Source organism: Punica granatum, chromosome 3 (genome assembly GCF_007655135.1).
Source record: "Punica granatum isolate Tunisia-2019 chromosome 3, ASM765513v2, whole genome shotgun sequence".
Lineage (NCBI taxonomy): Eukaryota > Viridiplantae > Streptophyta > Magnoliopsida > Myrtales > Lythraceae > Punica > Punica granatum.
Window position 1 is genome coordinate 10559881 of NC_045129.1, and position 13107 is coordinate 10572987.

At 39.8% G+C, this 13107-nt stretch overlaps 1 protein-coding gene, 1 non-coding gene and 1 pseudogene across 2 annotated transcripts; all 3 read right to left on the minus strand.

Annotated features, from left to right (window-relative positions):
• Nucleotides 1-557: 557 nt before the first annotated feature.
• On the minus strand, nt 558-3438 carry LOC116199080 (pentatricopeptide repeat-containing protein At2g22070). The gene has a single exon (XM_031529374.1). The coding sequence runs from the start codon at nt 3256-3258 to the stop codon at nt 904-906; it is 2355 nt and encodes a 784-aa protein (XP_031385234.1). The 5' UTR covers nt 3259-3438; the 3' UTR covers nt 558-903.
• A 1036-nt stretch (nt 3439-4474) lies between these two features.
• Nucleotides 4475-7800, minus strand: LOC116199104 (annotated as a pseudogene).
• Nucleotides 7801-7859: 59 nt separating this feature from the next.
• Nucleotides 7860-7931, minus strand: TRNAW-CCA. The gene has a single exon. It is a non-coding gene; the product is annotated as a tRNA-Trp (tRNA).
• Between the last annotated feature and the right edge of the window lie 5176 nt (nt 7932-13107).

Below are 13107 nucleotides of genomic sequence, written 5' to 3' on the forward strand. Positions count from 1 at the left end.
GAGATTTCATTTACGGAGGATCCCATTTTCCTTGTACATGCTGACGTGGAATTTCTATTTTTACCAAGTTTATCTTTTTTAGGTTGTGTTTTTTTGTTCCTTTTCGATAGCTGAGCTGGAGCTGGGCTGACAACAGTCGGGACAGAGAAAAAGATTCCAAGTGCCTTTGTCCTCAACCACCGTAAAAGATGTTCCGCCCAATTGCAAACTAGTCCCTAAACTATGACAATCCTTTCTTATCAAACCTCCTTTAATCCACTTGACTGCCCAATATAACGATATCTGACTGAACATTCTATCTATTAGTATTTGACTCTGATATCTTCATTTGCCATATAATTTTTCACGCTTTTACATTTTTTGAAGTTAAGAATTTCGAAATATCACCCTTAATTTGTTTTCGTCTGAACCAACTCCATTTGGTTAGTTATAGATGTATTTCATAATTTGGGGGTGACACCCAACATTTTCTTATGTACAGAATTCTTTAAAGGCAACAAACTCTGGATGATAAGAGTAGTAAGCGGAGGGAATCTTTCATTATTAGTTCCAAAAAATGCTCAAAAAGAAATTTTTTTTATTATGATAAAAATACAAATGAAATCATTGTATTATCACACAAGAAAAAAGAGAGGATTTGTTAAGGGTGATCGTGTACCTTTGATGTGGCTGATCGAAAAACAACTATCCGGTCACAGATTTATCAATAAAAACTCGACTGATACATAGTCGTCCTCGAAGCAAAGGCCACACCTCACTCCGACTCCCATAGCTGAGTCGCATGCTGAGACATCTGCCCATCCTATCCCGAAATTCCCAGTACGACATGATCTCGATGACCCACCAGCGAGGAAATCTTAGTAAGCTTTTAAGCGCCTTAACATTAGTGGCTGCCCCACAGTCCTACCAATACTCCCTACAAGAACATGAACCGTCCCTAAAGTGATGGAACCGCGTCGAATCCCTGACGATAATTTCTCTGCCTACAAGCTTGGAGATGTACTTGATCGCGGAGTGACAATCATTGCAGACCCGTAGGTTCTTCATTATCCTCAATGTCATTCCCTCAGGAGTACTCAGCAGCCCAAACGCAATTGCAAGCTTCTCACTGTGGTGCCTCAGAATCAGCTCTTTCACCTCTTCCTCGAGATCGTGCAGAACCGAGTTCGTGTCGGGAATGAAACCCATCTCCTTAATCTCCCTCCAGATCTTTGCCATCAGCTTGTAGATTTCATCCTTTTGTGGGTGAAGACTGTCATCAGCACCAAAGACATGGATTCGGTCCAGTACCTGAAGCCAACTGGACCCCTGCTCTTTCTTCACTCCTCTGTCCTTCATCGACTTCCTAATCCTCGCAGCCTCCTCCCACCGCCCGCAGGCCGAGTACAGATTTGCTAGGGTCGAGTAGGCCCCGCTATTATCAGGATCAAGAGCAAGCAACCTGTCGGCTGCGTATTCAGCAAGTTCAAGATTCTTGTGCAATTTACAGGACAAGAGGAGTGAAGCCCAAGCTCCGACATCAGGCTCCACAGGCATCTCCTGGATGAATCCTCGGGCTTCCTGTAACAGCCCAGCGCGTCCAAACAGATCAATCATGCACACATAGTGGCTTAGGGTGGGCTCAATACCATGCACATTCCTCATCATGTCATAATATTTCCTTCCGTGTTCAACCAACCCAATGTGTGCACAAGCAGAGAGAACACTTACGTAAGTTATGTGATCGGGCTTTATCCCTAATGCAAGCATCTTACTGAACAGTTCTATGGCATCTTCTCCAAGACCATGCTGAGCATGAGCAGCTATCATCGAAGTCCAAGACACGGTATCCCTCTTCCAGTGCACCGACTCAAATACTTTCCTTGCGGAATCAATATTCCCAGCTTTAGCATACACATTTATAAGACCATTTCCTACAGAAACAGAGTAGATAGCCCCTGTTCTTAGGGCACTAGCATGGATTTCCTTTCCGTGGTTTAACAAGGCCAAACTCGAGATCCCACTCAAAATGGCTGCCAGAGTATAACTGTTTGGTTTTGGGCCTTCACTGAGCATAGCTCTAAAGACCTTAACTGCATCACTGCCCAGGCCATTCTGAATGTAACCTACGATCATGGCTGTCCATACAACCACGTCACGGTCTTTCAATGAGTCAAATATTTCTCTCGCAGGAGTTACATCTCCAAGCTTGAGATATCCGTCCAAAAGAGCAGTGAAAGCAATGACATTGAGACCCGCTGTCCCACTTTTCTCTACAATCTTTCTAGCAATTCCAACTTGACCAGACTTGGCATACATCGAGATCAGAGCATTGCCAACTGAACCTGAGATGTCAAATGCAGCTTTTACAAGATAAGCATGGATTTCTTTTCCATGCCTCAAGTTCCCGAGATTAGCACAGGCAGATAAAGCACTTCCCAGGCTAAATTTATCGGGCTGCAGAGAAGACTCCTGGAGCATCCTAGAGAATATATCTAATGCTTCAAGGTCATACCCATGTTGGTTGTAACCTGTAATCATTGAATTCCAAGAAACCATGTCTCTTTCTTCCATTCTCTCAAACTGAGCAACAGCAAGGTCAACCGTACCAAGATTCATGTGCAAAGAGATCATGACGTTCCAGGTGGATGTATTCTTCAACTTCATCCTACCGAAGACAACATTAGCTGTTTCTGCATCACCCGATTTTATGTACATGTTCAGAAGCGAATTTGAGACAGGAACACACCCACCGAACCCGAGCTTAACCACTAAAGAGTGGACCTTCCTACCAACAGCTAGAGCTTGATGGGCGGCGCAGGAAGCAAGAACATTCGTAATCGTGTACTGGGTCGGTGAGGTCCTATCTGTAATCATATCTGAAAATAATCGAATCGCCTTCCCAAATTGACAAATCCTATTATACCCCAAAATCATAGTGGTCCAAGAGACAGAGTCCCTCTCCGGCATCTCCAAGAACGCACGATGGGCTGCACCGATCATTCCGTGCTTTGCATACATGGAGAGAATCGTATTCCACGAATAAACGCTCCTCACGGGCATTTCATCGAAAACCTGTTGGGCATCCCTGAAAGACTCGGTTTTTGCGTAAAAATTCATGAGGGTGTTCATCAAGAACACGCCGAGGTGAAGACCCGACTTGATTACTTTGGCGTGAATGGATTTCCCCACGGAAAGGTCTTGGCTTTTGAGGCCTGTCTGGAGCAGATGGGCATAGAAATCTGAGACTGGAGGGGGAGGCGGGCAGGGAGGTCCCATCGGGTAACAGTTTTTGCAGGGCAAGCAACAGCTCCAACAAAGCTAGTAAGTGAACTTGGATACATAGCGTTGAGTATAACACATCAAATTGTTTGTCCTGAGAGCAGAAGATACTTCCTCCAATGGCGGATGGAGCTCCCGGTTTTGGAGGGAAATCCTTCCAATCCAGTCAAGCTGACCCTAGACAGAAAAGTCGGGGGCCCATTTGCTTATTCGGGTTTTAACTCCAAAATTTCACTCGAATAATTGGCCCAACACCATTTTCAAATTCTTCATTTGGTTTTACGGCCATGTTTTTTAAATTTTAATTTTAACTTTAACTCTATTCACTATACAACAAAAATCAACAATACAATTATTACTTTTTTCTTTTTTCTTCAAACTTTTAACCATTCAATTTAATTTTTAATATTAAATTTTCTCAAATATCAATTATTTTTTTCACAATTCAACGGCACAATCATTACTTTTACTTTTTTACAATTTTTCTCATAATTCAACAACACAATCATTACAATCCAATTACAATCAAAACTCAACTCTACTTAACTCTAAAACCAAACACGCATTTAGAGTGCGTTTGGATTTAGAGTTAAGTTGAGTTTTGATTTTAATTGGTTTGTAATGATTGTGTTGTTGAATTATGAGAAAAAGTATGAAAAAGTAATAAATAATTTAGAGAAAGTAATGATTGTGTTGTTGAATTGTGAAAAAGTAATGAATAATTGAGGGAATTTAATATTAAAAATTGAATTGAATGGTTAAATTTTTTTTTTTTTTAAAAAAAGTAATGATTGTGATGTTGAATTGAAGATAAGTGGGGTTGAGTTGAACATTGTTTGAAAAACAAACGCACCCTTAATTTCTTATTACAGCAAAGTTATGTCAGGGTTACGACTTGAATCAAGCCAATCGTGAGCTACTTACTCGATCTTAGCCCAATAGTTGGGCTATAATCTGATTCGACTCTTTCGAGCTTGACCAGAACTTGTCAGTCAGTTGTGGCAGAGTTCGAGTGGGCTCAAGGAGTTCGCAAGTACAGCCTGAGGCCAAGATTCTCCTGTATTCTCATTCATTTGCATTTTGTTTTTGAACGAGACGTGCTCGAGATCAAGCACTGCTATAGCAATATCAACCTTTGCCTTTAGACAAACCCGGCCTCGCCCATCATCGAAGATCCCCCTGCTGATTGAGCTTCAGCATGGAAAGACACAAAGAAATCAAACTTCTTCATTTACAGTAGAAATTATTCTCATATTTATTTCCTAAGAATTTGTGGGAGAAACAGTTTCTGTAATACGACATGATTCTTTCAAAAACCGGAAGGAAATCCACCCTTCCTAGGATCACTAACTGCCACAAGCTCTCTCCATTAGAATATCCTCCACCGCCAGCATTTGAAGCTTCCCGTTCGGCTACTGATTCTGCGACAACAAACTGGCAGATTGCTCCGCCAGCAAGGCTCTGTAGGACGTGGCCCTACCTCCGAAGGTCTGTCCTTGTGTCCTCAGGAAGCCCGAAGTGGTCACCACTCACAGTCGTCCAATTCTTGTAATACACCAAATTCGGGATGAGCTGCATCCAGAAGGAAGCACCCACGATAACTTTTAGACTGAGAGATCAGTAAAGAGCGACTGGTGATAGGCTAGAAGCTCTAATTATTGGTTCCTAATGGACATGATGATAAAACCTTGGAGAAATCACGGAAGAGAAAGGGTCCATTCCCTTGGCGAAATGGTTCAAAAAGACCTCCGTTGTCCCTGCAGTGATCATGCCCCCACCGCTGGCCCCGATCACTGCTTTAAGACGCCCGTCCTCTAGCAAAGACAGCAAAATTTAGCCCACTAAATCATGGTCTTTGCGAAAATAAGAATCATGTGGAAATCATTGGACACCAGATGATCTTTCCGGTGAAAGTTCCCAGTTATCCTTATTTGGCTTATTATACTAAACTTTTCTTTTGCATGTTATTCCAAATTCATTTGGAGCAGGTGACATCCCTTCACATTGATTGTCAGGCCATCTCTTTCCACATTTTAAAAAGCTATCAGGAAAATCGAGATATGCACCATGAGGACAATGGTTGGTGACATGGAAGTTAATGACCTCTTTCCCGGTCGGATGAAATTGGCAGGGGCTGGTGGTGGCACATTGGAAGAGCCTTTGCTCGGATGGAAAAATCATCCATCTCATTGTTGAGGAGTATCCCTGTGCTTCGTGAGAGTAGTCATGCCCCAAAGTACGAGATCGCAGTACTGGTCATGGATACCGCATTACATTCACGGTCTATAACTGAGATGTGACTAGTCCCATGATCATGTATCTGATTCCACCTTTTAACAATACAGGAAACAAAAACAAAGAGAAAGCAAGGATATGAGGAACAACAGACAGTAAACAAAAGTAAGTACGAACTGCGAGCATCAGCCATCCAGCTTGTGAGAACAGACTAACTTACCTGCCACCATAATGACCCGGACTGAAGGTCATATTATCATAAATGGTCTTCTTCAACTCTTTGGCAAAACTAACAGACATCATGTCCGAGAAAGCTGCAGAGATGTTGACGTACTCGGGATCGCCAAGATTCATCTTAACTGCAAAGGCGTGTTTTAGAGCTTCAATTGTTCGATGTACACCAAGTGAGCCAGAAATGCCAGAGGGAAATCCATATAAGGAAAGAATATTCAGAATCTGGGAGAATAGGTGCATAAGCCTTTGGAGGTGAATATAATAGAAACGATCAATTGAAAAAGAAAAAAAGGACTATATAGGCTTACAAGTATCATTGCAGCTCCACCAGAGGATGCGGGTGGCATCCCCAGTATTTCAAGGCCAAGAACACTAGCAGCAGTTGGTTCTCTAGCTTCAAATCGGTAACTCCGCAAATCATCCATACTGATTATTCCTCCAAGCTTTCGGATATCCCTCACCAGATTAAATCCAACTGATCCATTATAGAGGGGCCCAATACCAAATTGAGAAATTTTCTTCAGAGTCTCTGCAAGTCTTCTGTTACGGCATATATCACCCACCCCCAAAAGATGTCCATTTGACGTGAAGATTTCACGGAGGCCCTTATCTGCTAGAATTCCATCTTCATTTGTGCTCATTTGCATGTGAAGATATGGAGAAATCTTGAATCCATTGCGAGCAAGATGCTCAGCAGGGCTCACGAGCCTCTTCCATGGAAGTTTCCCGTACTGCCTCCAGGCTTCATGGAGGCCAGCAAGTTCCCCGGGAACCGCAATGGAGAGGGCCCCGCTAGCTTTTAATGTCAAATTGCCACCATACATGTTCTGCATAGCAGGGGAATGAGAAAGAGAAATATCAACAGCAGAAAACAACTGAAGAATGACATGTAAAATAGAAGACAAACAATTGTGCAGGGCATCAAGTTCTTAATCTGAGACCTCTATTCAATAGCTATAGGATAAAGCGGAACCCAGAGAGTCAGAGCTATCTCCATATGGATCAAATCAAGGGAACCATACAGTCTTATACTGGAACGAAGATACTCGAGAATTGAGTTATCCATCACAATTTCACAACTACTGCAACTGAGCTTCAGTCCAATAAGTTGGCTTTTCATAACTGATCAGCTCACAAGAGATTCGAGTTGCAGGAATAGACAGGGGAGGCACAAACAGGATTACCTCGGAAGCTAATGATGGTGCGGTTTCTCTCATATCAAATGCTTGAGTTTTTCCACTGCTCAGTCGAACCAACATAAAGGCTCCTCCACCGATGCCACTTGCCGCAGGGCTAACAACACCCACAGCACTGCAGCCACAGAAGCATCGATTGCATTACCCCCATCAAGCAGGACGTCGTTCCCAATTCTCGAGCATCTGCGGTCATCTGTGGCCACAGCTCCATTCCTTGCGACAATGACCTCATTTCGCCGCCCTTTGATGCTCGAGCAAAAGACTGCAATGGGAAGGAGAAGAAAGCAGGAGAGCAACACAGCTCGGACACCCGACAACTGAAGCGGGTCCATCAGGCGAGGTGCTTTGGAATTCGAATAACCTGTGAACATAAAGATGAAGAAGATCACAAAGAGCCATCTTCTGCATCTCATCTTCGCGATTAAAATCAATCGAAGAATTTCATCACTTGGCAAAATTGATCAATTCCAGCGTCCTAAACAATTACCAAGTAGCTTCCATGCCACAAGACAGTTAAAAAAAAAATCCAAAATTCTCGTAGCCCCAGAGGCCTTTCTATCAATCCATGATTACCCAAAATAGAGAAGAGAAGCTACAGGAGAGGACTCACCTCACGGGACAATGCTTCCTCGGATGGTCGTCCTTTTGTTGTTGCTGACTGGGGACCTGATTCTCGTACCAGAGGACCTGCCAAAGATAACTGCGGCAGGGCACTGCTGGCACCGGACGATTGACCGGAGGGCCATCTTGAAGGTGAAGGTTACAGTAGCTTTCTCGATTGTGGGTAGGTGGAAGCTCTTCGTCTCTCAGCTCGTCATGGGGGCGAGAAGAAGACGACGAAGAAGAGTACAAGCATCACGAAAAGACGAAAAGACGAAAATACGTGAGAGCGGTAAAATTTAAAAAAAAAAAAAAGCATAAAAGAAGGGGATTTGAACCCGACGTGAATCGAACACGCAACCTTCTGATCTGGAGTCAGACGCGCTACCATTGCGCCACGGATCCACTTGGTGATTTTTATGCTTGTCTAAATTGTATTTGACAAGATGCTCGATGGGAATTCCTTCAAAGAGATGCATATATATTGATTAAATTAGCAAAACCCCATTCATCTTGATCCCTTTACATAATGTCCCAAGAATTTCTCGAGGTGCAAAATATAGGAACATAATGTGTAAAGAGGTGACATACTAATACCATCATTTTCAACCTTTTATAATCCGAATTGTACACTTGTAAATTTCGGTTCAAGTTGTTTACTTAATTGTGGAGCAGCGCATACTAGCTAGACTTCAGCAGATGCGAGATTTAACCGGTAATTCGATTATAAAGGAAAGATTAACTAATCTTTTAGTGACCTTACTGTACAGGCGTTTGAATTGCCTTGTGTATATTTTCCTCATATAAGGCAAATGAGAGACAAACAACTCAAATATACAAATAAACATCGCCAATGTGCTTCTTTCTCTTGGGCAATTAGGTTTCAAGTTCGACTCTTGAAAAAAAAATTCATAAACATCTCATAAATGCTAATCACACATCAATAATAATCTCTAAGCAATAAGCCCTATATGTCGGGCTGCGACGACTAACGTGCCTATATATGTTATCACACAGCCAGGGACGGGACACTGGCTTTTTCAGCAAAAAAAAAAAACATATTTTGTCTGCTGAGATTTTCTTGCTGAGAAAGGTATTGACTGATAAACTTAATCAACATGATATAGAGTGTATCTGTGTGCGTTTAATTCGTGTTTTACTTTCAAGGTAGGTTAGTTATAGTTGTCTTGAGATTCATATATAACTCCGTTTGGATTGAGGAAATCATAACGAAAAAGAGGGGAGGGAGAGAAAGTTGCACCTTTCTCTTGTGCAAATAAAACAGTGGAAGACCTATTTTAAATGTACAACAGCTAAGATGATGCATGGGTGGTCCTACTGAGAAAAAAAAACGTCCGTGGATCATTCGGTGTAATTCACATTTACATTTGGAGGGATTCAAGGTTTTGGATGTAAATTGGTATTGAGGATCACGTCCGAAACAATAGTTCAAACTATGTGACTAGATAGAACTAAAGGATTCTGGATATTAATATAGCTTAGTTCAAACTGTTCAACACTTGTTTTTATTTAACAAAATCTGAACTTAACGAATAATTCATGACTGAGAAAGTTTTACTCTCTAATAAACCGACTCAACTCGAATTAGAATACTAGGAAGGCACACCCAAAAAGAATTCAAGATCGCGGTTTGCGATAAGATTCCTTTGTGACTCTTTTTAACACCACGGACATGTTCTATATAAAGAGAAACAAGTAAGAAACTCTTCATTTGTGCTCACTGAGCACAAATAAACAGAGGTTATTGTGCCCAAAATTATTAATAGAAATCATTCAAAATAATTCCTGAAAATCGGAGTGGGAGTTAGGGTGTTCTTTGATTTTGCTAATTGCCTCGAAGCAATTGTTAATTATGAAGATCATGTTTGTCATTTTCTTTGAGTTTGAGTTCAGGACCAACATTATCTTCTTCAACCATCTCCAAAGTTCATCTTTTCCGACTCCTCCTTCAATTCCGTCTTCGAACCATCCATCCCAAAGTACAAATCCGCAACAGGTCCATACCCGGCCACTAGATGTTAGAGTTGGTCCAATCCCGACCCAACCCGAAATAGCTATATTTTGCTTCTTCTTCTTTTTAATTTACCAATTTGCTCATTCATGTGACTGCAAGGGCCCTCGACTTGAGCCTAAGAACAAAAACGAAAATTTATCAGTTTGACGCTTCGCATCCCTTAAAAAGCACGTGCCTATGGGAAGAGTGGACAAATTCAAGCCAGCTAACCCAACCTAAATGGGGGCTAAAAGAGAATTGGAGGGGAGCATCAAATTATGGACCAAGAAGAAATGTTTGAAGTTCTTTAGTGATTCACCAACGAAAAAAGGAAAAAAAAAATTCGTCGTGAAGAAATATTAATTAAATAGTAGCAATTAAACGAGGTGAATGGCTACTAGCCGCACAAAAAATTGCTATAATTATTGCGAATTGTAACAACTTTATTGATTTCATTTACTAGATTATTATGAAGAGAGCTAATTCAATTTTCATTCTCTAAAGGAAATTTTGATAAGATAATACGGAGGGAGTTTTCATAAATAGGAATGAAATACCAAAACTTATAATTATTTGTACAATTGAGGTGGGTTACTGGCAATAAAGGGTGGAAATACATCTCTAGTAATATATAGGTACGTATTTAGACGGAGATTAAATACACCCATAATCTACCCCAGAAAGAAAAAAATTTGAAAATGCACCCATAAATATTATACCTTTTTTTTAATAAAAAAAGTGTCTTTGTTCTCTGGATTCCTTTCTGACATACCAAACTAATAGAGAGCAACTAACTTAGAAGATCTTCTCTTGACAGTATATAAGCCTACGATGTCTTCATGATTAATAAACTTTTTTTTTTAAGGAGAAAGGAAAATAAAGAGTGGAATATTCGGTGGAAAAAATGAAGCATTCATGCCTAATTGCATCCGTTCTTCTGGTCATCCTCTTGGTTTATTTCTCTGGTAATTCTCTCTGGTATTATATCATATTGCACCACTTGGTTAATTTTGTTTGTAATTCTCACACGTATTCCGAAGTACTTGGTTTATGATTAATTTATCTTAAATCCAAAGACTATACTATTAATATTTGGGAAAATTGAAGTGAAACCATTTGAGAACATATTTATGTTGCCTAATGTAGCTGAACAAAGTTAACCATTTTTTTTATATATATATTAATCAGGGACAACAACTGCTGCTGTGAGCGAGTGTCCTGTGCGGACTGTGATTATGCCGCGCTGCGTGGACGAGACGTGCATGAATTACTGCATAACCTCTGGATGGGCTACTGGCTCTTGCATGACCGACCGCCAATTTTGTTGCTGCGATGGTCATTCACAGCTCGATGGAGAGGCAACCCAAGCAACGGCTTGAGACCCCAAATGTGGTTCTCCATATATTTTGTTTATTTTACAGTTGGATAATTTATATTTGTCCATGACAAATCAAGACCCAAGTATTTCTCACTTAGTTACTGATAGATCTCATGCATTCTCCTTTGTTTGTATGAATTACTCAACTGCATCACAATCACATTACATAATTTTTATTTTTTCCTCTCTATCAACCATTCCAATTTAATCCTATCTTCCCTCGTAATCTTAATTCCTTATTTTTTGCCATTTCAAATTGCCTCCGCAATGTCGAAAGAAAGTGTTTGTTTTTTCAACTTTTCGCTCTTCTCAATTTTATTGAAAACGTATCATATCTGTTTTTGAAAAGTTCTGAAGCATAAGATAACGTAAGCACTTCCGTGAAGTAATCTCTTTTGTAACCAATTCAAGATAATATGGAAAAAAAATAGTTATATTAATTTAATTAGTAACCTTGCATCCAAATAATAGAAAAATACAAAATAAACATTAATTTATAATAATTTCATCAAATAGTTAAAAGCCTTGTATTGAAGTTTATAAAGCTTTTCTAGGCCACCATCAACCCCTTCCGGCTATAAAAAAAGGTTTAAAGATTTAGTAGAGGGATGTGTATGAAAACATATGAGAACATCTACTGCATAACCTCAGGATGGTTATCCCTATCATGCTGGATGGTTATCCATACTGTAAAACATTAGTGTTTTACCTTCACGTTGGATTTGTTATCCTTATCCTGCTGGGATTCTTTTAGGTCTCGTTTGGTCGACAAGACAGGATCGAATTTCTAACTATTGGAGATTGGATTGGATGGAATTGATATGCCATGGATTTTTTCAATTCATGGCTGATCAATGTACAGTATTAGCTTGACTAATAATATGTAGTGGTCCAATCCTGTAACTAGCTCGATGATATAGTTGACCCATGTCCGACCATGCATTAACCTGCTTTCTAATTTATTGCTGGTTGTTCATTTATCGAGTCACTCGAAATCTTTCCCTGAGTAAGCGCACCTAGCTGATCTGCATTGAGCCTACTAAGGAGCCAAGATGGGACATTCGGGTTTCGGCATAGCCAGTACTTTTAATTATCTCACGGATATGTTCCTTCATTCGAGAACGATTTTTGACGTGATTAGTCACATTGAATATGCATGCACAAGTTATGCACTCATGAATAATTAATGCATGCACTTGAATTTCTATCATTTTTTTAAGAGGATACTTATTTTTCTCAAATGCAATAAATTATCATTTCAACTCTTAAAATCCTTTTTTATTATTCCACCCTGAACAGATGCTGCTGAAAACTCCAAGAAGAAGAAGAAGGTGTCCGAGCATGCAGCTGCAGCAAATTGAGGCGAACATTCATCAAGAAACCCAGCTGGAAAATTAGTCACCAGAAAATAATTAAGGACGATGAAACCTGTAAATAAAGAATGATATGTATTAAACGTGCCAATATAATGACTAAAGGGGTTCAATGATATGTACACGGCTTCGACGGACCTGGAATCAATAGGTTCTATCTATTTGCTTGTTATACATATCACTAATGTGTGTGTGTGTGTGTATATATATATACACATAGGATATAGTAAAAGAAATTGCTCTAGCCCAAGGCATCACGCGGGGATATTTTAGTATAATAAAAAATAATCAATGTTTTATTCGCCCAAGGAAAATGAATTCTCCTCAAAACGTATGTCTATAAAATTCTCGTATTAATCACACATGATAAATACCCGTTTGATATGATTGGCATATATATACTACTGTCATTGTGAATGGCTAAAAATTGGATAATTCTTATTCAATGGAGATCGGCAAAATTGCATTAGTACAATGCCTCTTTCTTAATCTAATGAATATAATTTCATTTAGATTTAATTTGGACTAAGAATGTTTCCTGAACCGTTAGAAGCTATTTGATGACTCGATACGCTTACGCAAATTACCATTTACTCTTTTGGGTCGTATTGCCCCTAATATATACCTGAGCAATTTGATTCTCAAATTGAATCAAAATTCAGGCTAATTTTTTAACTAAAAAAAGAAAAAGAAAAACAAAAGAAAATATCATACACGATGTATTCTGAACTCCAAAAAACCAATGAGAAAGTAATGATAAATCTAAACTTCATTTGCTTAGAAAGTTTCATAGTTAAGAAAGCAGCAAAATAAGCG

What these genes read in the sequence shown, in the direction of transcription:
- LOC116199080 (XM_031529374.1), bottom strand. Translation starts at nt 3,258, where the DNA reads ATGGGACCTCCCTGCCCGCCTCCCCCTCCAGTCTCAGATTTCTATGCC.